The sequence below is a fragment of the Pezoporus flaviventris genome, unplaced genomic scaffold (assembly GCF_033815535.1).
Source record: "Pezoporus flaviventris isolate CSIRO_AGI_PZ_B2104156 unplaced genomic scaffold, CSIRO_AGI_Pfla_v1 ptg000088l, whole genome shotgun sequence".
Lineage (NCBI taxonomy): Eukaryota > Metazoa > Chordata > Aves > Psittaciformes > Psittacidae > Pezoporus > Pezoporus flaviventris.
In genome coordinates this window covers 87036-112725 of record NW_026892636.1, presented here as the reverse complement: position 1 = coordinate 112725, position 25690 = coordinate 87036, and the positions used below count along the sequence as shown (strand labels likewise).

The 25690-nt window shown below is 52.0% G+C and overlaps 2 protein-coding genes across 9 annotated transcripts in view; one reads left to right on the top strand and one right to left on the bottom strand.

Moving 5' to 3' along the window:
* The window catches only part of LOC133280764 (olfactory receptor 14C36-like), a 781395-nt gene extending 770798 nt beyond the window's left edge, over positions 1 to 10597 (top strand). For 5 of the 7 annotated variants that reach the window (XM_061475692.1, XM_061475693.1, XM_061475691.1 and 2 more), the window contains exon 2: positions 9511 to 10597. In XM_061475692.1, the coding sequence (XP_061331676.1) occupies positions 9534 to 10511 (978 nt within the window). In that variant the 5' untranslated portion in view covers positions 9511 to 9533 and the 3' untranslated portion in view covers positions 10512 to 10597. Of the gene's footprint in view, positions 1 to 6132; positions 6351 to 7860; positions 8251 to 9510 lie in introns of those variants that run through there. The other 2 variants (XM_061475690.1, XM_061475689.1) reach the window with 2 other exon arrangements.
* LOC133280765 (olfactory receptor 14C36-like) lies at positions 382 to 3934 on the bottom strand. 2 transcript variants are annotated; one of them, XM_061475697.1, is made up of 2 exons: positions 3745 to 3934; positions 382 to 1454 (listed from the first exon to the last, which is right to left on the bottom strand). In XM_061475697.1, exon 2 carries the CDS (start codon positions 1443 to 1445, stop codon positions 468 to 470), a length of 978 nt encoding a protein of 325 aa, XP_061331681.1. In that variant the 5' UTR covers positions 1446 to 1454; positions 3745 to 3934; the 3' UTR covers positions 382 to 467. The 2 variants fall into 2 exon arrangements, with proteins under 2 accessions (XP_061331681.1, XP_061331679.1); XM_061475695.1 differs by lacking the exon at positions 3745 to 3934 and adding an exon at positions 2729 to 3126 and having other exon boundaries at positions 382 to 1468.
* Positions 10598 to 25690: the final 15093 nt, after the last annotated feature.

Here is a 25690-nt window from a genome sequence, read left to right as displayed (position 1 = left end):
CTCCTGCCCACCCAAACCTTTCCCATGGGCTGCTCCCAGTCAGGCAGCACCAGCCTATGCCATTGCAGGGGAGTCCCCTGCTCTCCTGCCCAGGACACCTTGAGAGCTCTGAAGCCCCCCCATGCCATCCCATCTCCCCACACCAGCACAACAGCCCCAGCCCTTGGGCTCCTCAAGAGTTCATCCTGCTCCAGGCAAGGAGCAGCCATCCCAGAGCTGGAGCAGCCAGAAAGCTGATGTCATTCCCCTTCATTCCTGCTATGTGAGCATATATCACAGAGAAGAAATTGCTGCAGGATCATTTATTTCCCTTAGATACAATGAGAGACCCACAGTGACACAAACTCACACAACACGAGTGTCTACTAAAGGAGAAGAAGAAGAAAATTGACATTTCAATGAAGACAACATCACCATAAATTGAAACAGGATAACAAATATAAAGCAGGAAAGACAGACATGGCCTGTCATGACCGACACTGGGAGCCCTTTTTAGAGGAAAGCAGGCAGTGTATGGCTGCTGAAACACCTGCAGTCACCAGCTTCCTCACAGCATCCTTGAGCTCCTGGTTCCTCAAGCTGTAGATGAGGGGATTCACTGCTGGAGGCACCACTGAGTACTGCACTGACACCACCAGATCCAGAGATGGGAAGGAGATGGAGGGGGGCTTCAGGTAGGCAAAGGTACTAGTGCTGACAAGAAGGAAGAGAACAGCCAAGTGAGGGACACACGTGGAAAAGGCTTTCTGGCGTCCCTGCTCAGAGGGGAGCCTAAGCACGGCCCTGAAGATCTGCACATAGGACCCCACAATGAAAACAAAACATCCAAACCCTACAAAGCAACTTAGCACAAGCAGCCCAACTTCCCTGAGGTAGGAATGTGAGCAGGAGAGCTTGAGGATCTGGGGGATTTCACAGAAGAACTGCTCCACAGCATTGCCTCGGCAGAGGGGCAGTGAAAATGTATTGGCTGTGTGCAGCAGAGCACTGAGAAACCCAGTGCCCCAGGCAGCTGCTGCCATGTGGACACAAGCTCTGCTGCCCAGGAGGGTCCCGTAGTGCAGGGGCTTGCAGATGGCCACGTAGCGGTCGTAGGACATGGCAGTGAGAAGATAAAACTCAGCTAAGACAAAAAAGAGAAAGAAAAAGAGCTGTGCAGCACAACCTGTGTAGGAGATGGCCCTGGTGTCCCAGAGGGAATTGGCCATGGATTTGGGGACAGTGGTGGAGATGCAGCCCAGGTCCAGCAGGGAGAGGTTGAGGAGGAAGAAGTACATGGGGGTGTGGAGGTGCTGGTCACAGGCTGTGCTGGTGATGATGAGGCCGTTGCCCAGGAGCGCAGCCAGGGAGATGCCCAGGAAGAGCCAGAAGTGGCAGAGCTGCAGCTCCCGCGTGTGTGCGAATGGCAGGAGGAGGAACTGGGTGATGGAGCTGCCGTTGGACATCTGCTGCCTCTGGGCATGGGGCACTGTCAGAGGAGAAAGAGGCAGTGACAGGTTAGGACAGGAGGGATGCCAGATAGATTTCAGTTTACACACTCACAACTCTGAACAATTTCAGGCTGCAGATGAGAGGCTGAGCATGACTTGGTCATGATTGTCTCTGAGGTTGGTTGCTTTGTTTGTTTTCCCAGTGACACAGCTGACAAGTGACTTTTTTAGGGGTAAAACTCCAAAGGTTTTGAAGGCAACTGTGAAGAGTCTTAGCATGGGACAGACAAGATGGCTCAACTGTCTGTGGGTTAGTGCCTACTGAAGGTTGCTGCAGAGTCCATGAGTCTGGTTCTCAGTTGCCCTGCACTTTCTAGCGAGACAGTCAGCTCCTTGCCCTGCAGAGCATGGCCAGCAGCCACCTCCAGTGCCAGACACCAAGAGAGCTGCCTGAACGCACCCTCCCCAGGGCTGGGCTGCACTGTGCCCCCACTCCCTGCCCATGTCTCTGCTGCCTGGAGCTGTCCCTGCTAGGAGTTGCTGCTCTGTGCCCAGCTCTGCTCCCTCTCAGTGCTCTGAGAGCCCATACCATGGGCTGTGTGCTCAGCTCTGCCCTGCACACCCCTCCCGGCAGCAGGGCTCTGCCCAGGAGCATCTCTGCCTGTGCAGGGGCTCAGGAGCAGCTCAGACAGTTCCTGACAAGACTCTCGGTGCCTTCTTCAAAGCAGAGAAATTCCCAGCTCCCACTGCCCAACCTGCCCACCAAGAGTGAAAAACATCACAGACCAGTATCGTCCTTCAAGGACAAACGCTCCCTTAGTGTCTTTCAAAAGGACTCTGCAAACATACTCAGAGTGATGTGGAGCTCTGAGCAGCCCTGACCCACACATCACCCTCTCCAGTGCACAAGAACACTTTTTCTTCCCCCCACAGCTTCCTCCCCAGCACCGTGGGGAGCTCCCGGGCAGGCTGAGTGCTGACCCTGGCAGGCAGCAGAGTCCCTGCCCCGGCCCACAGCCCCTGGGCTGCAGGGACCCTGCTCACAAGGGCAGCGCTGGGCATCCCTGGCTGCACACCCACATCCACACCCTGCAGCCAGCCCCGGGACAAGGGACCTGCCTTGTCCTGTCCCTCCCATGGTGCACAGGGAAGCCCTGCTCTGCAGCACATCCTCCTCCTTATCTACACAGAGAAACCAAGAGAGTCCTCCTGACAGATCCCGTGGTCTGTGCAAGGCAGCAGCTTGAGGAGATCCCTCCAGGAGCTGCAGCTGCATTGCCCTGCACCCAGAGCCTTACCGTGCACAGGGCTGGGAAGGTTTCTCCTGCAGGGAGCTCTCGGCATCCTCCACTGCCAAGTGCCTTTAAGCTCTCTGAGGCTCGCAGGTCTCCCCTGGGCGCCTGCAGGCAGTGCCCCAGCCCTACTCCTGGGCAGAGAGGTCTCTCTGCAGCTCTGCCCACTTGCCAGCATCTGTGTGTGTCCCAGGAGCCCAGCCCTGCTCAGCAGCAGAGGCCCAGCCCAAAGTGGCTCTGCCTCTGCCCCTCTGGGCTCCCTCCAGGACTCCCTTGGGCTCCAGGAGACACCATGGGAAACAGCCTGAAGCTAGCACTGATGTTCCCTCCCTCAGCTGGCAGACACACTGCCTTCCTGCAGTGCCATTTCTCTGATGAGAGACAGAGTTACGGCTAAAAACCCCCTTGTCCTGTCCCTATGAGCCCTTGTCCAAAGCCTCTCTCCAGATTTCTTGTAGGCACTGTTTAGGTATGGGCTTAGTAAGGCTCCCTGGAGCCTCCTCTTCTCCAGGCTGAACACACGCAGCTCAAATACAACGGCAGAGCGCCACTGACACAAAGTCTGTGGGTCAGACAAGTTGCATGGATACTGAAGTAGCAGGGGATGAAAAATGACATGTCGTTGAAGACAGCAACATCACAAGTGGAAAAAAAAAAACAGCTGTAAAGCAGCAAAGACAGATGTGGCCTGTCATGACCTACACTTGGAGCCCTTTGCAGAGGACAGCAGGCAGAGTATGGCTGCTGAAACACATCCAGTCACCAGCTGACTCAGAGCATTCCTGGGCTCCAGGGGAACACCATGGGAAACAGCCTGAAGCAAGCACGGATGCTCCCTCCCTCAGCTGGCAGACACACTGCCTTCCTGCACTGTCATTTCTCTGACGAGACAGAGTTTGGTCTGAACAACAAGATTTTGTAGAATCATGGAATCATTTAGGTTGGAAAAGACCTTTAAGAGCATCTAGTCCACCATAAACGGAGCACTGGCAACTCAGCACTTTAACCATGTGCCTTAGAACATGTGTTTTGAATACCTCTGGGGTGGTGACAAAACCACTTCTGCGGGCAGCCTGTTTCTTGTCCCATCATCAGACAGGACAGCCAGGTGAGGACAGGCTGGGATCTCCTTTGCCCCTGCTGAAGGAAGGGATTCAGCCTCGTTAGTACAGGCATCTGATCCTGGGATTGAAGCCCTGGGGCTGGAAGGGAACTCAGTATGGGAGGAATTTGGGGGATTGGAGGGATTTGGGCGTTCAAGGAACATTTGGGGGTTCTGGCTGTGTGTGGGGGGGTGGTCCCCAAAACTTGCTGTAGGAGGCACATTATATTGGGGAATCTCCCATGTGCCAAAAACAGGGGTTACCTGGGTAACAGAGCATCCTAAGTCGCTCTTGGGTGAGCAATGTTCCCTCAGGGTGGAGATGTGTTGAGAAGAAGAGTTTTGGGGTTCAGAGGCAATGTAGGCATTGGTGGACATCCCCAAAACTCCCCAGGGTGGTGCAGGGATTTGGGGAACACCCAGTGCCCCAAAACTAGGGGTTACATTTGTCCCACTGCACCCTCACTCTTCAGTGCCCCTGTTGGCCCCTGGCAGTAAATGTGGGGGATTTGGGGTTCAGAAGGGAACTGGAGGTTTGGGGAGATTTGGAGGTTCATGGGAATGTGCCCAAGCTCTGCAGGGGGCAGAGTAATATAAGGGACCAGTGGAGCCCTCAAACAAGGGCTACAGCCACCAGAGACCACTCCACAGATCACTGGGGAGGAAGAAATGGAGATACGTTGGGACCCTGACAGGTTTTGGCGATGCAGCTGGGGGATTCCCCATAAATCTTACCTGTGAGGATGCAGCCTCCTGAGGAAGCGGATACACTAAAACAGGATTGCAAAGTCAAGGAACACGGACCTGGATGCACAGGGCAGCCAGGTGAGGACAGGCTGGGATCTCCTTTGCCCCTGCTGAATTTGCCCTACAAAATTCCCTCCTGTGCTCTTTCCTTTCCCAGCTCATGGATACTTTCCTCAATAACTGATAAGTGCACACAACACAGCAAGTGATCTGTGTGTCTACTGCACATGAAGGTGAGCAGTTCCTTTTGGTGTTGGATCTGTAGAGTCAGATCTCCAGATCCACTCAACCATGTACCAGGGAAACAGGCAGGTAATTTTCAGCTCTATGTTGAACACTGACAGGGATGGGGCAGCCACAGCTTCTCTGGGCAGCCTCTGCCAGCACCTCAGCTTCCTCACAGAGAAGAGCTTCCTCCTGAGGTCTCACTCTCCCCTCTGCCAGGTTAAAGCAGTGGTAATTTGCTCTTTTGTTAGGTTTATTCTAAATTACCTTTATGCAGATGCTGGTTTGGGGATGCACCTGTGGATCTGTTGGTGACTCACATCCAATGCAAGTGGGTGTATCCACTGGCAGGTCCTGCCACCATCCCCAGCATGCCCAGCCCCTGCCCCAGCATGGGCTCCATCCCTGCCTGCACTTCCCCTGCAGGGTCAGGCCCGGCTTCCTGTGCTCCTGGCACAGCCCAGTCCAACTCACCCCACTGCATCCCTGCCCACCCTACTCCATCCTGTTCCACCACCCTGATGAACTCACTGCATCCCTGCTCCCGACACCCTGTCCCCTGGCTCGATCCCATCTCACAGCACTGCCCTTTCCACTCAATCATAACCCACAGCCCTGCTCATCCTGCTCCTGACCAGCTCCTTTGGGCTACATCCCACTCAACCCTGGTTCGATCCTGGATCCATCCTGCTCCATCTCGATCCCATCCTGGCTCCATCCCGCTCTGACCTCGGCTCCATCCCCATTCAATTCTGGCTCGATCCTGCTCATATCTGGTTTGATCCTGGCTTCGAAGGTTCCTGCCAAGAAACACCAAGTGCTGGAACTCACCCGCGTCTGGCCCGGGAGCAGGGTCAGGCCCCACAGCTCTGCTCCTGCCAGCACTGTTGCGCCCTGCACTCACTTGATGGTGCCATCGGAGGGCCTCACACAGCACAGCACGGGCTGGGCCGTTGCTCTGGCTCTGGCAGAGGCACAACTGCCTTGGGAAGCTGCCAGTGAAGAAGAGCTGAGAAGCAGCTGCAGAAGGGCTCTGCTGTGGGGCTGAAAGCCAAGGGTGGAGCTGGGGAAAGGAGTGACTGCAGAGCCTCAGCCTTGGACTTCCTTCAGAGGAGGTGGCAGTGCTGCCCTCGATCGTGGCTGTTCTTCAGGCCTGACCTGCCCTCAGGGGGCTGCAGGGGCCTCTGAAAAGGCCAGCAGCAAAGACAGGATGTTCTGCACAAATGTGTGCACCTGATACTGGGCCTGACCCAGTGCTGAGAGCTCTTCTGCAGCCAAATGGGGATCGTGTTTTGCAGTCACGCAGTCACAGCTTGGTTTGAGGTGGAAGGGACCTTAAAGTCCACCCAGTCCCAAACCCTGGGTGCCCAGTGGCTATGGGCACAATGCTGCTGCCATCACAAAGCTGTGGCAGTCGCTGAGGAGATGCCCATAATGACAGGGCCCCTATGGTGAGCTTGGGCTATTTAAGGAGCGAGAGCCCTGCAGTAACCAGTGCAGAGGAGACCCCTTCCTCAGGAGGCTGCATCTCCCCTGGCTGCCCTGTGCATCCAGGTCCGTGTTCCTTGACTTTGCAATCCTGTTTTAGTGTATCCGCTTCCTCAGGAGGCTGCATCCTCACAGGTAAGATTTATGGGGAATCCCCCAGCTGCATCGCCAAAACCTGTCAGGGTCCCAACGTATCTCCATTTCTTCCTCCCCAGTGATCTGTGGAGTGGTCTCTGGTGGCTGTAGCCCTTGTTTGAGGGCTCCACTGGTCCCTTATATTACTCTGCCCCCTGCAGAGCTTGGGCACATTCCCATGAACCTCCAAATCTCCCCAAACCTCCAGTTCCCTTCTGAACCCCAAATCCCCCACATTTACTGCCAGGGGCCAACAGGGGCACTGAAGAGTGAGGGTGCAGTGGGACAAATGTAACCCCTAGTTTTGGGGCACTGGGTGTTCCCCAAATCCCTGCACCACCCTGGGGAGTTTTGGGGATGTCCACCAATGCCTACATTGCCTCTGAACCCCAAAACTCTTCTTCTCAACACATCTCCACCCTGAGGGAACATTGCTCACCCAAGAGCGACTTAGGATGCTCTGTTACCCAGGTAACCCCTGTTTTTGGCACATGGGAGATTCCCCAATATAATGTGCCTCCTACAGCAAGTTTTGGGGACCACCCCCCCACACACAGCCAGAACCCCCAAATGTTCCTTGAACGCCCAAATCCCTCCAATCCCCCAAATTCCTCCCATACTGAGTTCCCTTCCAGCCCCAGGGCTTCAATCCCAGGATCAGATGCCTGTACTAACGAGGCTGAATCCCTTCCTTCAGCAGGGGCAAAGGAGATCCCAGCCTGTCCTCACCTGGCTGTCCTGTCTGATGATGGGACAAGAAACAGGCTGCCCGCAGAAGTGGTTTTGTCACCACCCCAGAGGTATTCAAAACACATGTTCTAAGGCACATGGTTAAAGTGCTGAGTTGCCAGTGCTCCGTTTATGGTGGACTAGATGCTCTTAAAGGTCTTTTCCAACCTAAATGATTCCATGATTCTACAAAATCTTGTTGTTCAGACCAAACTCTGTCTCGTCAGAGAAATGACAGTGCAGGAAGGCAGTGTGTCTGCCAGCTGAGGGAGGGAGCATCCGTGCTTGCTTCAGGCTGTTTCCCATGGTGTTCCCCTGGAGCCCAGGAATGCTCTGAGTCAGCTGGTGACTGGATGTGTTTCAGCAGCCATACTCTGCCTGCTGTCCTCTGCAAAGGGCTCCAAGTGTAGGTCATGACAGGCCACATCTGTCTTTGCTGCTTTACAGCTGTTTTTTTTTTTCCACTTGTGATGTTGCTGTCTTCAACGACATGTCATTTTTCATCCCCTGCTACTTCAGTATCCATGCAACTTGTCTGACCCACAGACTTTGTGTCAGTGGCGCTCTGCCGTTGTATTTGAGCTGCGTGTGTTCAGCCTGGAGAAGAGGAGGCTCCAGGGAGCCTTACTAAGCCCATACCTAAACAGTGCCTACAAGAAATCTGGAGAGAGGCTTTGGACAAGGGCTCATAGGGACAGGACAAGGGGGTTTTTAGCCGTAACTCTGTCTCTCATCAGAGAAATGGCACTGCAGGAAGGCAGTGTGTCTGCCAGCTGAGGGAGGGAACATCAGTGCTAGCTTCAGGCTGTTTCCCATGGTGTCTCCTGGAGCCCAAGGGAGTCCTGGAGGGAGCCCAGAGGGGCAGAGGCAGAGCCACTTTGGGCTGGGCCTCTGCTGCTGAGCAGGGCTGGGCTCCTGGGACACACACAGATGCTGGCAAGTGGGCAGAGCTGCAGAGAGACCTCTCTGCCCAGGAGTAGGGCTGGGGCACTGCCTGCAGGCGCCCAGGGGAGACCTGCGAGCCTCAGAGAGCTTAAAGGCACTTGGCAGTGGAGGATGCCGAGAGCTCCCTGCAGGAGAAACCTTCCCAGCCCTGTGCACGGTAAGGCTCTGGGTGCAGGGCAATGCAGCTGCAGCTCCTGGAGGGATCTCCTCAAGCTGCTGCCTTGCACAGACCACGGGATCTGTCAGGAGGACTCTCTTGGTTTCTCTGTGTAGATAAGGAGGAGGATGTGCTGCAGAGCAGGGCTTCCCTGTGCACCATGGGAGGGACAGGACAAGGCAGGTCCCTTGTCCCGGGGCTGGCTGCAGGGTGTGGATGTGGGTGTGCAGCCAGGGATGCCCAGCGCTGCCCTTGTGAGCAGGGTCCCTGCAGCCCAGGGGCTGTGGGCCGGGGCAGGGACTCTGCTGCCTGCCAGGGTCAGCACTCAGCCTGCCCGGGAGCTCCCCACGGTGCTGGGGAGGAAGCTGTGGGGGGAAGAAAAAGTGTTCTTGTGCACTGGAGAGGGTGATGTGTGGGTCAGGGCTGCTCAGAGCTCCACATCACTCTGAGTATGTTTGCAGAGTCCTTTTGAAAGACACTAAGGGAGCGTTTGTCCTTGAAGGACGATACTGGTCTGTGATGTTTTTCACTCTTGGTGGGCAGGTTGGGCAGTGGGAGCTGGGAATTTCTCTGCTTTGAAGAAGGCACCGAGAGTCTTGTCAGGAACTGTCTGAGCTGCTCCTGAGCCCCTGCACAGGCAGAGATGCTCCTGGGCAGAGCCCTGCTGCCGGGAGGGGTGTGCAGGGCAGAGCTGAGCACACAGCCCATGGTATGGGCTCTCAGAGCACTGAGAGGGAGCAGAGCTGGGCACAGAGCAGCAACTCCTAGCAGGGACAGCTCCAGGCAGCAGAGACATGGGCAGGGAGTGGGGGCACAGTGCAGCCCAGCCCTGGGGAGGGTGCGTTCAGGCAGCTCTCTTGGTGTCTGGCACTGGAGGTGGCTGCTGGCCATGCTCTGCAGGGCAAGGAGCTGACTGTCTCGCTAGAAAGTGCAGGGCAACTGAGAACCAGACTCATGGACTCTGCAGCAACCTTCAGTAGGCACTAACCCACAGACAGTTGAGCCATCTTGTCTGTCCCATGCTAAGACTCTTCACAGTTGCCTTCAAAACCTTTGGAGTTTTACCCCTAAAAAAGTCACTTGTCAGCTGTGTCACTGGGAAAACAAACAAAGCAACCAACCTCAGAGACAATCATGACCAAGTCATGCTCAGCCTCTCATCTGCAGCCTGAAATTGTTCAGAGTTGTGAGTGTGTAAACTGAAATCTATCTGGCATCCCTCCTGTCCTAACCTGTCACTGCCTCTTTCTCCTCTGACAGTGCCCCATGCCCAGAGGCAGCAGATGTCCAACGGCAGCTCCATCACCCAGTTCCTCCTCCTGCCATTCGCACACACGCGGGAGCTGCAGCTCTGCCACTTCTGGCTCTTCCTGGGCATCTCCCTGGCTGCGCTCCTGGGCAACGGCCTCATCATCACCAGCACAGCCTGTGACCAGCACCTCCACACCCCCATGTACTTCTTCCTCCTCAACCTCTCCCTGCTGGACCTGGGCTGCATCTCCACCACTGTCCCCAAATCCATGGCCAATTCCCTCTGGGACACCAGGGCCATCTCCTACACAGGTTGTGCTGCACAGCTCTTTTTCTTTCTCTTTTTTGTCTTAGCTGAGTTTTATCTTCTCACTGCCATGTCCTACGACCGCTACGTGGCCATCTGCAAGCCCCTGCACTACGGGACCCTCCTGGGCAGCAGAGCTTGTGTCCACATGGCAGCAGCTGCCTGGGGCACTGGGTTTCTCAGTGCTCTGCTGCACACAGCCAATACATTTTCACTGCCCCTCTGCCGAGGCAATGCTGTGGAGCAGTTCTTCTGTGAAATCCCCCAGATCCTCAAGCTCTCCTGCTCACATTCCTACCTCAGGGAAGTTGGGCTGCTTGTGCTAAGTTGCTTTGTAGGGTTTGGATGTTTTGTTTTCATTGTGGGGTCCTATGTGCAGATCTTCAGGGCCGTGCTTAGGCTCCCCTCTGAGCAGGGACGCCAGAAAGCCTTTTCCACGTGTGTCCCTCACTTGGCTGTTCTCTTCCTTCTTGTCAGCACTAGTACCTTTGCCTACCTGAAGCCCCCCTCCATCTCCTTCCCATCTCTGGATCTGGTGGTGTCAGTGCAGTACTCAGTGGTGCCTCCAGCAGTGAATCCCCTCATCTACAGCTTGAGGAACCAGGAGCTCAAGGATGCTGTGAGGAAGCTGGTGACTGCAGGTGTTTCAGCAGCCATACACTGCCTGCTTTCCTCTAAAAAGGGCTCCCAGTGTCGGTCATGACAGGCCATGTCTGTCTTTCCTGCTTTATATTTGTTATCCTGTTTCAATTTATGGTGATGTTGTCTTCATTGAAATGTCAATTTTCTTCTTCTTCTCCTTTAGTAGACACTCGTGTTGTGTGAGTTTGTGTCACTGTGGGTCTCTCATTGTATCTAAGGGAAATAAATGATCCTGCAGCAATTTCTTCTCTGTGATATATGCTCACATAGCAGGAATGAAGGGGAATGACATCAGCTTTCTGGCTGCTCCAGCTCTGGGATGGCTGCTCCTTGCCTGGAGCAGGATGAACTCTTGAGGAGCCCAAGGGCTGGGGCTGTTGTGCTGGTGTGGGGAGATGGGATGGCATGGGGGGGCTTCAGAGCTCTCAAGGTGTCCTGGGCAGGAGAGCAGGGGACTCCCCTGCAATGGCATAGGCTGGTGCTGCCTGACTGGGAGCAGCCCATGGGAAAGGTTTGGGTGGGCAGGAGCTGGACCGGAGGCAGCGTGTGCCCTGGCAGCAAGGGAGGACAGCAGCATGAGAGGACAGCAGGGCTCTACCCAGGGACATCTCTGCCTGTGTAGGAACCTCACACCTGGCACTCAATGCATCCATCAATGATGAGTGGCGAAACATGGTCACCCCCTGAGGAAAGCCTTGAGAGCTTCTTACCTCTTCAGTTAGTTACTGGTGGCAGGGAGCAGTGTGTAGGAAGGTGAGAGAGAGTGAAGTCAGCAAGAAGCAAGGTGATGGTTCAGCGCTTTAACAAATCCTTGCAAGCAGGACGGAACCCATCAATGAAGAGCAATTGGTGTCTGTGGGTGGAGGAGGAGGAGGTCTTCCTGGAGTGTGGCTGCAGGCCCTGGACAAACCAGAGTCCATCTGAAGTTTCCCTCATGGGAACATGCCTCAGCGTGGCACGTGGGGAATGCCCACTGCTGGGAGTGCCTGAACACTGCTCATCATGCCCCATGAGCCCACCTTCCTGTCTCCCTCTCCTGCACTACCCAAACTTGCCTGGAATGCAGGATCCACCCCTGAGTGTGGAGAGTGCAGGAACCTCCTGGAGTGAGGTGTCGTTGCTGCAAGGGAAGTGCAAAGCTTCTGTGAGACACTTGTGAGTGTGGGCAGAGAGGGGGCGTGCGCAGCAGAGGGGGTGCTACAGGCAGGAAGCTGTCCTAAATGAGGTGACCTGTCCCCAGAGCATGGGATACCTCGCATCCAGGGACACCAACATTCCTTTTGGCTCTTGCCAAGAAGTTCTCAATCCAAACCACTGGCTTTTCCCACTGCTCTCCCATGGTGCTTATTTCTCTATACTGATGGCATCACCCATTCCTCTAGAAGCCTCCTTTAGATGGCCTTGCAGAGGGATATTCATCCCACCTGCTGAATTGACACTAGAGTAGCAGCTTACAACTTCCTGAAATGTGGCTTCAGAGATGATGGAGATCTTCTTGCTAGTGGGAAGAGAAGGAAACCTCTTCAAAGTGCAGCCTGGAACATTCAGACTCAAAGTTAGGAAAGAGAAATGTCTCTGAAAAGGTGGACTTGTGGTGCAAGAGGAAACCCAGAGGGAGTCTGACTCAGCCCATGATTTCTGTTTCAAGGACCGGACAGGGATGAGTACAGAGATATGACTGAAGGTACAGAAATGCCAGGTGAGATCTAGGTGGGAAAGCAAGATGGGTATCAACAGCCTGAAGGGGAAGAGGTGCAGGCATGGGCCAGTGAAGGACAGCCTGCAGCAGAGATGACTGAGGGTTGTGGCAAGGCTGAAAGGCCCAAAAGAACAAAAGGCCTCTGTGCCCTGGGCTATGGCAGTTGCCTCTTTCATCAAGGCCTGTGAGGAGAACTTCCATTCTCAGGATTTCAGGCGCTACATCTCCAAGGGCTGTGGTCAGAGCTTGGCCTTTCTGCTTCATCCACAATGGTTTTCTCACCATCAGACACCTGCATTTTGCCTTTGTCTATCTGTAATCACAGCCTCCAGTTACTTGCTTTAACGAGTCCCTGGGGAGACTTTGTCATTTACAGGCCTCAGTGGGGCCCATTAATGCTGAAGGGAGTTGGGGCTTTGTTTCTGACTTGGACTTCTTGAGAGTTTTCTTCAGTCTCCTCTCAGCATCTGAGGTTCATGGACTCAGCCCAAATACACCATGGGGCTCATTGAACCCTGATGAGCCTTGTCTCACCCTGTGGATTTTGTCAAGTCTTCCAGATTGTCTTGCAGTTAGTTGAGGAGGTGTCCACGTTCAGGAAGATTACAAAGAGCATCTGATAAAAGTTATTTGAAAGGGTTTATTTTATCACTTTATATTTTAGAAATTTCTATTCCTTTGCCGCTGATCCCGAGTGCCTATTCCAGAGGACTGCACAGGCAGGAAAAGCAACCCTTAAGGTCCAGCGTGGCACTGAGCACCTCACTCCTCACCTCCCCATCCAACATTGCTTTCATCGTCCACCGGGGACTTGCAGCACTTCTCCTCACATCCAACGTCTCCACTGCAGCTGGCAGCTGGATGATGCAGCTCCTGTGCACCAGCTCCCAGCCTGGCTGCCGTAGAGTCCTGCCTGCACAGGGGCACAGCAGGATTGTTCCTCTGGGCAAGCAAAGCAAAGGAAAGCATCACAAGTGTCCTACATGCCACAGAAAATATATGGACTCAGTCAGAGATCAATATGATCAGACAAAAAGCCGTTTATTACAAAGCCTTAACCCCTTAAATACTATTTCTTACATGCACTTGCAGTGATTTGGCGTATCATGATTGGATACATGTCTTGAAGACCCTTTGCAACTAGCATATAATTGGTTAAGCACAGGTGTGGGAACTTGACCTCGAAAGCTTGCCAACAGTCCACAGTTCTCATTACCTCAGTGAATTCCAGCTTCTTCTTATCTTGCTTGCTTAAGCTTCCTTGGGCCTCTCACGGCCTTCCTGTATCTTTCAGGATTATTCAGAGTTTATGTACCAATTATCCACTCTCCTGTGAGAACACTGCCTCCCCATCTCCCCCTTTTTGTTTTATATATGTTTTGGATGACCCTACTTGAGCAGGGGATTTGGCCTAGATCGTATCTCCAACATATGCCAACTACAGGCTGCTGGGCCTGCCCCTTTTTTCTCCTGTATGGCCCTCTGACAAGAGGGGAGGCCATCCTTCACATCAAGGTCTGGCATGGCATGTGTCCCCACCGCTCCATGCCTGCTGGGTTGCAGCCAACAGTGGAGCTAAAGGTTCTTCTTGCTGGCAAACACAGAGGCCAACCCAGTCTTGCCCTTGATTGTGGTAGCAGGCCTTTTGTTAGCCTCAGTCCTTGCACTTTGTTGTCAATGCACAGTTTCACCTGCTTCATCCAGTACCAAGTCGCTACTACAGCAAGGCACACACACATTTACATTAGCAGAGTAACTATTACAGGGTGCAGCAGCATGTTGAAGATGCTGATGGCAGCGAGGGACTAGCCAAAGAAATTTCTTACCACTGGAATTCTCCCACCCTCTTAATTTGTTCCATCACCTGCTTTATAACACTACCATTGTATTAAAGTCTTTCTAGCTTTTGCCTTAGCATTTTCTAGCAGCTACTGCAAATTTCCATATGCTAACATCTCTTACAAGTGACAAATCTGTACAATACAAGGTGCAGTTTCTTATTAGCAACTAGCTAGTAAATACAGGTGGTTTTATACACAAAATCACAACCTCTAATAATAGCTACTTTACAAGCACACATATTGTCCTGGGTTCAGCAGTAGCAGTCATGTTTTTCCTTTGTGTTAACTGGTGCAGTGCTGTGTTTTGACTTCTAGTTTGAGAACAGTGTTGGTGAAGCCGATGTTGTCGGTTGTTGCTAAGTGATGTTTACCCTGACCAAGGACTCTGTGAGGCTCATGCTCTGCCAGGGAGGAGGGGAAGCTGTGAGGAAGCAGAGACGGGGCGCCTGACCCGGGCTAGCCGGGGAGGTATTCCATACCACAGCACGTCATGCCCGGGGTGGGGGGTAACTGGGAGTTACCCGGAAGGACAGGGGCTTCCGGGTGGAACTCGTTTTCTTGGCCGGTGGTATCGTATTCTCTTCCCTTGTTATTTTCCCTTATCATTGTTTTAGCTGATAGTAGCGGTGGTGATTTGTTGCTGGACTGTTCTTGTCTCAACCCGTAGGAGTTGCACTCTCTCGATCCTCCTCCCCGTTCCTCCGGGAGCGGGGAAGGGGAGAGCCCCGGTGCAGGGGGGGGGGGAGACGGACACGGACCTCGATTGTTGTCAGCTCGGCACCACTCACTGGGAGTGAGTGAACAAGTTACCTGACTGGGTTTAAACCACGACAGTTTTTTTTTTGGCGCCCAACGTGGGGCACGAGGGGTTGAGATAAGAACAGATCTGACTGGATTGATAGTCACTCGTCACAATGCTGATTTATTGGCTCTCGAGGTTTTTCCTCTTGATCTCACAGTTTCAGTATATCATATCTTACGTCCATCCGGTATTGGCTGTATTAGTGTTTTTCAAGTGTGGGGCTTGGGCTAAGGTTTTTATCCCATTGTACTTTATGGTAATGACTTGTAATACAATAGAATCATTGATCATGAAACTGATCTGGCTTATGTTCCCAGTGTGGTCACCACCTTTATACTTTGGGAGGTATATGATGGAGGTGCTTAGCAATTACACATCTTTTTTCTCCTTCTCAGGTGCTCAACCTGTGAAGGAGACATCCTTTTACCCTCCTAGTCGTCCCCCCAGACCATTTACATTTGAGAGTTTTGAATTTTTTTGAATGGCCTTTTAATGCTGTTTGCTGATGGTGATGGGAATCACCATGCTAACACGCATACAGAGTGTGTTTTGCCCACTACTGATTTCAAGAGTTAAGCAGATTCAGGTTTGGGTCTTGTCTGGGGTCAAACGACGATGTAGGAGGACCGAGAGATTTTCCCTGAGGCTGGACAGCCATGAGTGGCAGGGTGTGTGGGATAGTATGGGCAAGTATCTAAGTCAGTGGGCCCCTCCAGTACTTTGGAATTTCACTACCGAACAACTGCAAAATCCAGAAGAATTAGTAAAACACTTAAATGAGGTGTGTGGTCATTCTGGCCATACCAGAGATGGACAAATCACGGCAACGTGCTGGGGCTTGGCCTATGCTTACAGGGCCTTGTTCAACCCTATCCAGCACCTTCAAAAGGAAAAGAATATCGGCGGATTTGAGGGCAAAGCGACAGTCGCTACTCAAACTTTGGCTGCAATGAACTGCGCAGCTACCCCAGTGGCAAGTACAGCAGCTGCTCAAACTTCAACTGCAACAGACAGCACGGTTACCCCAGCTCCAAGCACAGTAGCTACACTACCCCCAGCAACAAGTACAGTCGCTACTCAAACCACAGTGATAATCACTGCAGCCAAACCAGAGGACCAATTCGTACCAATATCAGTTGCCCCTGTACGCAAGAGAACAAGCAAAAAGGAGGCAAAAAGGGTGAAGCGAGATGAAGAACCAATGAATTCACCACCCGGTCCAGAATCTGATCAGGAGTCATCATCACATGACGAAGAAGAAGAAGAAGAGGTAACTTCTCGACCTCGGACCTCAACCGAGCTGCGGAATATGCGAAAAGATTTTACCCGTCAACCAGGGGAGCACATCATCACCTGGTTACTCCGATGCTGGGACAATGGGGCCGACGGTCACGAACTAGAAGGTAGAGAAGCCAAGCAGCTGGGATCACTTGCTAGAGAAGGGGGAACTGACAAAGCAATTGCAAGAGAGAAAAAGTCCCTCAGCCTTTGGAGGAGGCTCTTGGCAGCTGTGAAAGAAAGGTTTCCGTACAAGGACGATGTTACGAGTCGTTCGGCCAAGTGGACTACTATAGACAAAGGCATCCAGTCTCTGAGGGAATCGGCCATCGTAGAGATGATCTATCACATCAAGCCGAATAACGGGGATACACCTATAGATCCAGATGAAGTTGAATGCACACGACCCATGTGGTGAAAACTTACACGGAATGCACCGTCATCATATGCCCATTCATTGGCAACAGTGACCTGGAATGACATAGTACCACTAACAGTGGATGAAATGGTTCATAAACTCCGAGAGTTCGAAGACAATCTCACCCCTTCCATCATCTCAGCTGTGAAAAAACTGTCCCAGGACCTCGAACAATTGAGGGACGATCTATCTGATTTATCCAGCTCCTCACGTGTACCAACACACGTCTCAGCTATTAACAAAAGGCGTCCTATTGTTCAAGAGAGGAGATACAGGAGGTATACGCCACGGGGTACCCTATGGTTTCACCTGCTGAATCACGGAGAAGAAATGACAAAGTGGGATGGAAAACCTTCTTCAGCTTTGGAGGAACGGGTGAGTGAACTGAAGAGGGGAGCAATGGCCAAGACGATCGTCCCATGAGATCTATGGCTTCAGTCTCTGGTGAGCAGTTTCCCAGACGGAATGGAAGAGCTGATTTTACTCCAGCTCCTGTGATAACGAAGAATAATCCCTTTCACCACGACTTAAGTGCCCAATCCTGTGACGACCATTAGAGGGGCCCTGCCTCCAGCCAGGTGGAGGTAGGGGACAATCAGATTCACTGGACTGTGTGGATCAGATGGCCTGGCACATCAGTCCCACAGAAGTATAAGGCTCTAGTAGATACTGGTGCACAGTGTACCCTGATGCCATCAAGCTGTCAAGGGGTGGAACCCATCTATATTTCTGGAGTAACAGGAGGATCCCAAGAGTTGACTGTGCTGGAGGCTGAAATCAGCCTGACTGGGAGGGAATGGCAAAAGCACCCTATTGTGACTGGTCCAGAGGCTCCATGCATCCTCGGCATAGACTACCTCAAGAGAGGGTACTTCAAAGACCCAAAAGGGTACCGGTGGGCTTTTGGTATTGCTGCTTTGGAGACTGAGGAAATTGAGCAGCTGTCCACCTTGCCTGCTCTCTCAGAAGATCCCTCTGCTGTGGGGTTGCTGAAAGTTGAAGAACAACAAGTGCCAATTGCGACCACAACAGTGCACCGGCGGCAATATCACACCAACTGAGACTCCCTGATTCCCATCCATCAGTTGATCCGTAGACTGGAGAGTCGGGGTGATCAGCAGGACCCGCTCACCCTTTAATAGCCCCATATGGCCAGTGCGAAAGTCTAATGGAGAATGGAGACTAACAGTAGACTATCGTGGCCTGAATGAAGTCATACCACCATTGAGTGCTGCTGTACCGGACATGCTAGAACTTCAGTATGAACTAGAGTCAAAGGCTGCCAAGTGGTATGCCATGATTGATATTGCCAATGCATTTTTCTCCATTCCTTTGGCAGCAGAGTGCAGGCCACAGTTTGCTTTTACTTGGAGGGGTGTCCAGTTCACTTGGAACCGACTGCCCCAGGGGTGGAAACACAGCCCTACCATTTGCCATGGACTGATCCAGACTGCACTGGAACAGGGGCAAGCTCCAGAACACCTGCAATACATTGATGACATTATTGTGTGGGGCGATACAGCGGAAGAAGTCTTTGAGAAAGGGAGGAAAATAATCCAAATCCTGCTGAAAGCCGGTTTTGCCATAAAACGGAGTAAGGTCAAGGGACCTGCACAGGAGATTCAATTTTTGGGAATAAAATGGCAAGATGGACGTAGACAGATCCCCACAGATGTGATCAACAAGATAACAGCAATGTCTCCACTAACTAATAAGAAAGAAACGCAAGTTTTCTTGGGTGCAGTGGGGTTCTGGAGAATGCACATCCCAAATTACAGTTCGATTGTAAGCCCTCTCTATCATGTGACCCGGAAGAAGAATGATTTTAAATGGGGCCCTGAGCAGCAACAAGCCTTTGAGCAAATTAAACGCGAGATAGTTCATGCAGTAGCCCTTGGACCAGTCCGGACCGGGCCAGATGTAAAAAATGTACTGTACACTGCAGCTGGGGAGAACAGTCCTACCTGGAGCCTCTGGCAGAAAGCTCCAGGGGAGACTCGAGGTCGACCCCTCGGCTTTTGGAGTCAGGGATATAAAGGATCTGAGGCCAGCTATACCCCAACTGAGAAAGAGATACTGGCAGCCTATGAAGGGGTTCGAGCTGCTTCGGAAGTGATTGGCACTGAAGCACAGCTCCTTCTGGCACCCCGGTTGCCCGTGCTGGGCTGGATGTTCAAAGGCAGGGTCTCCTCTACACATCATGCAACTGATGCTACATGGAGTAAATGGGCTGCACTAATTACACAACAAACTCGAATAGGAAATCTCAGTCGTCCAGGCATTCTAGAAGTCATCATGGACTGGCCAGAGGGCAAAGATTTCGGAATGTCACCAGAGGAGGAGGTGGTGCGTGCTGAAGAGGCCCCACCATATAATAAACTGTCAGAAAGTGAAAAGCAGTATGCCTTGTTTACTGATGGCTCTTGCCGTATTGTGAGAAAGCATCGGAGATGGAAGGCAGCTGTATGGAGTCCTGGACGAAAAGTTGCAGAAACTGCTGAAGGAGAGGGTGAATCGAGTCAATTTGCCGAGGTGAAAGCCATCCAGCTGGCCCTGGAAATTGCTGAAAGAGAAAAGTGGCCAGTACTTTATCTCTATACTGACTCATGGATGGTGGCAAATGCCCTGTGGGGGTGGCTGGAGCAATGGAAGCAGAGCAACTGGCAACGCAGAGGTAAACCTATCTGGGCTGCTGCACTGTGGAAAGATATTGCTGCCAGGGTGCAGAGCCTGGTGGTGAAGGTACGTCATATAGATGCCCATGTACCCAAAAGTCGGGCCACTGAGGAACACCAGAACAACCAACAAGTGGATAAAGCGGCTAAGATTGAAGTGGCTCAGATGGACTTAGATTGGCAACATAAAGGTGAATTATTTTTGGCCCGGTGGGCCCATGACACTTCAGGCCATCAGGGCAGAGATGCAACATATAGATGGGCCCGTGATCGAGGGGTGGACTTAACAATGGACACTATTGCCCAGGTTATTCATGAGTGTGAAACATGTGCTGCAATTAAACAAGCCAAGCGGTTAAAGCCTCTTTGGTATGGAGGACGATGGTTGAAGTATAAATATGGGGAGGCCTGGCAGATTGACTATATCACACTGCCACCAACCCGCCAAAGCAAGCGCCATGTGCTTACCGTGGTGGAAGCAACCACCGGGTGGCTGGAAACATACGCTGTGCCCCATGCCACTGCCCGGAACACTATCCTGGGCCTTGAGAAACAGATTTTGTGGCGACACGGCACCCCAGAGAAAACTGAGTCAGACAATGGGACTCATTTCCGGAATAACCTTATAGATATTTGGGCCAAAGAGCATGGCATTGAGTGGGTATATCACATCCCCTACCATGCACCAGCCTCTGGGAAAATCGAACGGTACAATGGGCTGTTAAAAACTACACTGAGAGCAATGGGTGGGGGAACTTTCAAGCATTGGGATACACACTTACCAAAGGCCACCTGGTTGGCCAACACCAGAGGATCTGCCAACAGGGCCGGCCCAGCCCAGTCAGAACTTTTACATATTGTAGAGGGGGACAAAGTTCCCGTGGTGCATACGAAGAATTTGCTGGGGAAGACAGTCTGGATAATTCCTGCTTCAGGTAAAGGCAAACCCACTCGTGGGATTGCTTTTGCTCAGGGACCTGGATATACTTGGTGGGTAATGCGGGAAGATGGGGAAGTCCGATGTATACCTCAAGGGGATTTGATTTTAGGGGAAAACAGCCAGTGAACTCAATTGTATGCTGTTGCCTGCTGTGTAATACTCTTATAGCCCATCAACTAGATGTCTCCAGGTCACCAGCGACTGGCCCTGACTTCCCTCCAGCCATCATCCCAACAGAGAATGAACTTTGAACATCATGGGCCGAATGGACTCGGCAGCATTATAGGGGATGGTCCATGCACTAAGAAAATGATCTTTTCCTCTTGGTCTGTATATATATGGATGTATATATGTGGGAGAGCGATGGTGTATTGAAAATGTGGGATCTGAGCACGACGTGAATGGTATGGAATAAGGGGTGGATAATGTCCTGGGTTCATCAGTAGCAGTCATGTTTTTTCCTTTGTGGTAGCTGGTGCAGTGCTGTGTTTTGACTTCCAGCCTGGGAACAGTGTTGGTGAAGCCGATGTTTTCGGTTGCTGCTAAGTGATGTTTACCCTGACCAAGGACTTTGTGAGGCTCATGCTCTGCCAGGGAGGAGGGGAAGCTGTGAGGAAGCAGAGATGGGGCGCCTGACCTGGGCTAGCCAGGGAGGTATTCCATACTACAGCACGTCATGGCCGGGGTGGGGGGTAACTGGGAGTCACCCGAAAGGACACGGGCTTCCGGGTGGAACTCATTTCTTGGCCGGTGGTATCGTATTCTCTTCCCTTGTTATTTTCCCTTATCATTGTTGTAGTTGATAGTAGCGGTGGTGATTTGTGTTGTACATTGGTTGCTGGACTGTTCTTGTCTCAACCCGTAGGAGTTGCACTCTTTCGATCCTCCTCCCCGTTCCTCCAGGAGCGGGGAAGGGGAGAGCCCCGCTGGGGGGGGGAAGGGCCCTCAATTGTTGTCAGCTCGGCACCACTCACTGGGAGTGAGTGAACAAGTTGCCTGACTGGGTTTAAACCATAACATCTCCCAAGCTGCTTAGCAGCTACATTAAACCCTTTGAACTCTGATACACTCACCACACTCAGAGTGCATCACACTCGGGTGTATTACCCAGCTGCAGGTTCCTCCCTGAAATGACCAGGTACCAACGGCCCCTGCCTAAGCCCTGTCCTGCCCCTGCTCAGAGCCTGCCATGACTGAGGGTCCACAGCAGTACCTCTAACAAAGAACACCGTCTCTCACTTGGCTTGCTAAAAGGCCACCACTAAGACTTCAAAGCCTGGGCCACCATCTGCTCTTTGCAGAACCTCACCTGGTTTTGTGAGCGCTTCTCTCAGAGCTGGGGTTATCATCTCTCACTTCCCACCCTCCTCCTTCCTCCCAGCGTTCTCTTGAGTCAAGCTCATTCCAACACCTCCTTCCTCGACCTCACATTCTCTCTGTTTCAAGACAAGGAATTACAACCATTTAGATCCAAGCATCACAGTTTAAACGCTGTGGCACAGTTCAGCCACAGAGCTGCTGAGCTTAAAACTCACACAAGTGTCCACACGTTAATTCTTGCATTCCTGTAACTCTGCTTTTTACCCCTCTTCCCATCGGACTCTGACCTTTCAGTTTTAGATTTAAGACAGAAAATAAATAAAACACCACACCAGGAACCAGGTGGACTTGTTCTACTAACACAGCAACCAGCTTCAAGCAGCCTGGGCTAGTGGAAAGTAGGTGGGGTGGAACTAGGTGAGCTTTAAAGTCCCTTCTAACCCAAAGCACTGTGTGATTCTGTGATTTAGTAACATTCTCCAGGGCATGTTAAGAAACAAGCTGTTTGAATCTCATGTGAGGTTGAGTGGGACCCCAAAGGTTGAAGCCCAAGAGTTTCAGGGCTGCACAATAACCTCATCTCTCCACAGAGCACAAACCAGAGGGGACAATACATTCCCTGGAGTGACAAGCATCTACAGTTCCAGTTATCTGGGACAGGTCAGGGGAGAAAACCACATCGCTACCACGACTCAGCCCCGGATAACTGTCACTTCTGAGACTTTATGGGTATTTATTCTTTCACATCTGCACAAAGAAGCATGAAAGTCTAAATAATTATTTTGATATTTCATAAAGCTTGTACTCTGTCAGCCCCTTATGGCTGGTTTTGAAATATTAAAGGAGATATGAATAAACAACCACCCAAAATCAACTGAGCACCTTTTCTATTCACAAATGGGCTATTGCCCATCCAAGCCTCCTTCATGCCAAAGACATCAAGAAGTTCATACAAACACTTCCAGTTTGAGTCCACCCACCAACTGTGGCCGTGACGAAGGAAACCACAGATTTCTTGTGGATCTGAGCAAAATTTCAGAAATAAAGGAGCCCCAGAAGAAAAAAGAAAGCGAAAAACCACCCTACCAACCAAAAAACCAAAACAACACAAACCAAGAGACTCAGAGGTTCCATTGCAAAAGAGTTCCTCGTAAGCACTTGAAAAGAAAGTAGGAGAGTAGACCATTCAGGGACAGAGGTTATTACCTTCCCCACTCATCTTGAATAAAACTCTGGCTCACACTTTCAGGGAGGCTGTTCAGGAAGGTGTTTTCTAATGACCAGTAACACAACATGGTCCAAGCTGTTTCCATCTTCTACTTCCTTTCACTCTGCTGAATTTTTAGGCAGGATTTCATTGCTTTCTATAACACGGCAGAACTTCCCTCAAAGGCAGCGCTATAAAGTACCTGTCATTTGTTGGGTTTAAAAGCTCGTTTCTTGAGACGTGATTTATCAGCAAGATGCTTCAGCAGTAAAATATTAACCATAGAATCGCAGAGTGGTTTGGGTTGAAGGGACCTCAAAACCCATCCAGCTCCAAGCCCCTCCCACAGGCAGAGGCAGCTCCCACCAGGTGCTCCAGCCCCCAGAACATCTCCATGGACTCCTCTGGACTGGGGTTGAACGGATTGAAAGTAGCCCTGAGAAGAAGCACTTGGGGATGTTGGTCTATGAGAAGCTCCCCATGACCTGTTGCTGGGCTGCAACCTCAGAGCATGAGCAGCAGCTCAGGGAGGGGATTCTCTCCCTCTGCTGTGTTCTGGGGAGACCCCCCTGCAGGCCTGATCCAGCTCTGGGGCAACAGCACAAGAGGGACGTGGAGCTGCTGGAGCGAGTCCAGAGGAGGAAAGGGAGATGATGCGAGGGCTGGAGCAGCTCTGCTCTGGAGCCAGGCTGAGAGAGCTGGGCTGGTTCCACCTGCACAAGAGAAGGCTCCTCAAGGGGAGACCTTAGAGCAGCTCCAGTGCCTAAAGGGGCTACAGGAAACCTGGAGAGGGGCCTTGGGTAACGGCCTGCAGGGACACCAAACAGGAGGGAAACCCTCGCCTTCTCGTGGCCCCATCCAGCAAAATGTTCCAGGGCCTTTTAGGCAATGAAAGGCACACACTTTAAGAAAACAATAATCAAGGGCTGGAGCCAGGACTAACAGAACCAGCGCTGAGGGAAAACCTTGGCAAGGCTGTCAGACAGAAAGCCTGCCTGGCAGCAAGGAACACTGCTACAACATTCCCAGGGGAGCTCTTAAAGTTCATGGATTACACGACTGAAGAGCTCAAGTTCACACCCACGGAGCTCTGGAAGCAGTACTGCAGGGGCAAGAGGACAGCTAGAAAAGCTGACAACTTGGCCCTTACTTCAGGCTCATCTGTCACTGACACCACAGGCAAGAACCACCTGGGTTGTTCAGAAAACTGGGTTAGACATCAGGCTGCCCACAGGAACAGCACTTGGCTCCTCGCAAAACAGCCTTCTGCAGGATTAAAACATACGGGAGAAACCGGGACAGGGAGCAGACTTCCACGCAGCTACTCCTGAACACAACGCAAGAGGAGAACCCTGCTAGTGCACGTGGGCATCTTCCTGCTCCAGCTACAAAGTCTGCCTGCCACAACCCAGCTGAAGAGATGCTGACAGCGCTGCAGTTTGCTCAGCCCACAGATGAAAGGCCCTGCCAGTCTTACACAGCACGGGATACTCTCACTGCTCTCAGTCACACGGAGAATGGCTTGGAGCATTTACAAGTGAGCACAAAGACAAATACTGGAACCTTGGATTGAGTCATCCGTGAATCAGCAAACACCCCAACAGCAAGAAAACCTCCTTAGAAGTAGCTGCTAGTGTCAACAGAAACACAAGCCCCAGACCCCCTCCAGTGAAGCACAAAAGCCTGAAGCAAAAAGCAGACAGCGGTTGAAGCCTGACAGCTGAGAGATGGCCATCTTGGCAATCCCTTACCCCTCAGCACTGCCAGAGGAAGCGTCCTGATCAAGAGCAAATCTCATGGCATGTATTTTCAGCAAGTGTCCCTGAAATGGGGAAGGCCCCTGAGAAGCTCTCTCGGAAGCCAGGCTTTTACTCCTGGAACACAAACCTCTGTGACTATGCCATAACCAGCTAGAAGGAAGTCTCCATCCACACACCTCTCCCCACGCAGCAGAGTAACAGAAGGTCCCTCACGTTATGCTGAGGCAGCAGGTACTAGCTGCCAGCCAAAGGAAGGATGCTATTCAAGCAGACCTGCAGCTCAGCCTCCACAGGGGGAATCCTGCACTTTCTTTCCTGTGAATAGTCAGTGCTGAGGGTTTTGGACATACACAACAGCATTCAAAAACCCAAACTCATGCAGACACATAATAAGGGAAGACTTGGGCTGCTATCCAACCACCTCACTCTGCCAGGGTGCTGCACATCTGGGAAATACAAGTGGCTAAATGATCCTACCAACATCCCATTTTCCTGTAGCTCAACATCAGCCAGAATCCTCATGGATAAAACAATTCCCACATCACAACTCTAAAAATACATCTGCAGGGCTCCAGGGCTTGAAGGTTGCTTCCCCTAGCTAGAACATCCCTGCTGGGCTGGAGGGAAAGCTTTACAGCAGCTCATTAAACCACAACTCCATCTGCTGCACAGTTCTGCCAAGGTTTGTTTGATTTGGGGAACTTCCTTCCACACACCATAAAGATTGATTCCCAAAGGAAACAAAAGAGAACTAAGGATGTGCCTGTCTCTGCCCAAAAGGCACTCCCTTACAGTTGAACATTGGGCCATACAGTCACACTTTTACTGCTTTCTTCCCTGCTAGGGTAATCTCAACTAAAATCCAGGTAAATGTGATTTAAGCAGCGACCCAAAGCCCCACTTGCCAAAAGCACAGGCCAGAAAGGAGGGAGGAATTCCGCACTTCACCCTCTGAAGGGGGACACAGCCCAGTTCCATGCACACAACCACACCAACTGCTTTGCCAGCAAAGCCTTGTGCTTCACACCTAGGCTTCTCCTGCATGTTTGTTCACAGCAGGTGAGACATAACAGTTCTCTTCCTTTAAAACCTACCAACCCATCCTTGTTTGGCCACTGCTGATGGCTCACAGGGACCAGCCCAACTGAGCTGGGGCACACTGGGCCCTACACAGGGAGCACAGATCCAGCCCCACGCTGCCACCAGGCACTGGCAAAGGCTCTGCCAGTGGCAAAGAGGAACATCATTTCCTTGGGCAAAAGCTTCCTTGCATTATTACAAGAAAGCGGTTTTCACAATT

Bases quoted from the DNA above. Each gene is read 5' to 3' on its own strand.
- LOC133280765 (XM_061475695.1), bottom strand. From the start codon at position 2,900: ATGCTGGCAAGTGGGCAGAGCTGCAGAGAGACCTCTCTGCCCAGGAGT. The intron at 1,469-2,728 runs GTAAGGCTCTGG...CTCCTCTGACAG, and splicing joins CCTTCCCAGCCCTGTGCACG to TGCCCCATGCCCAGAGGCAG.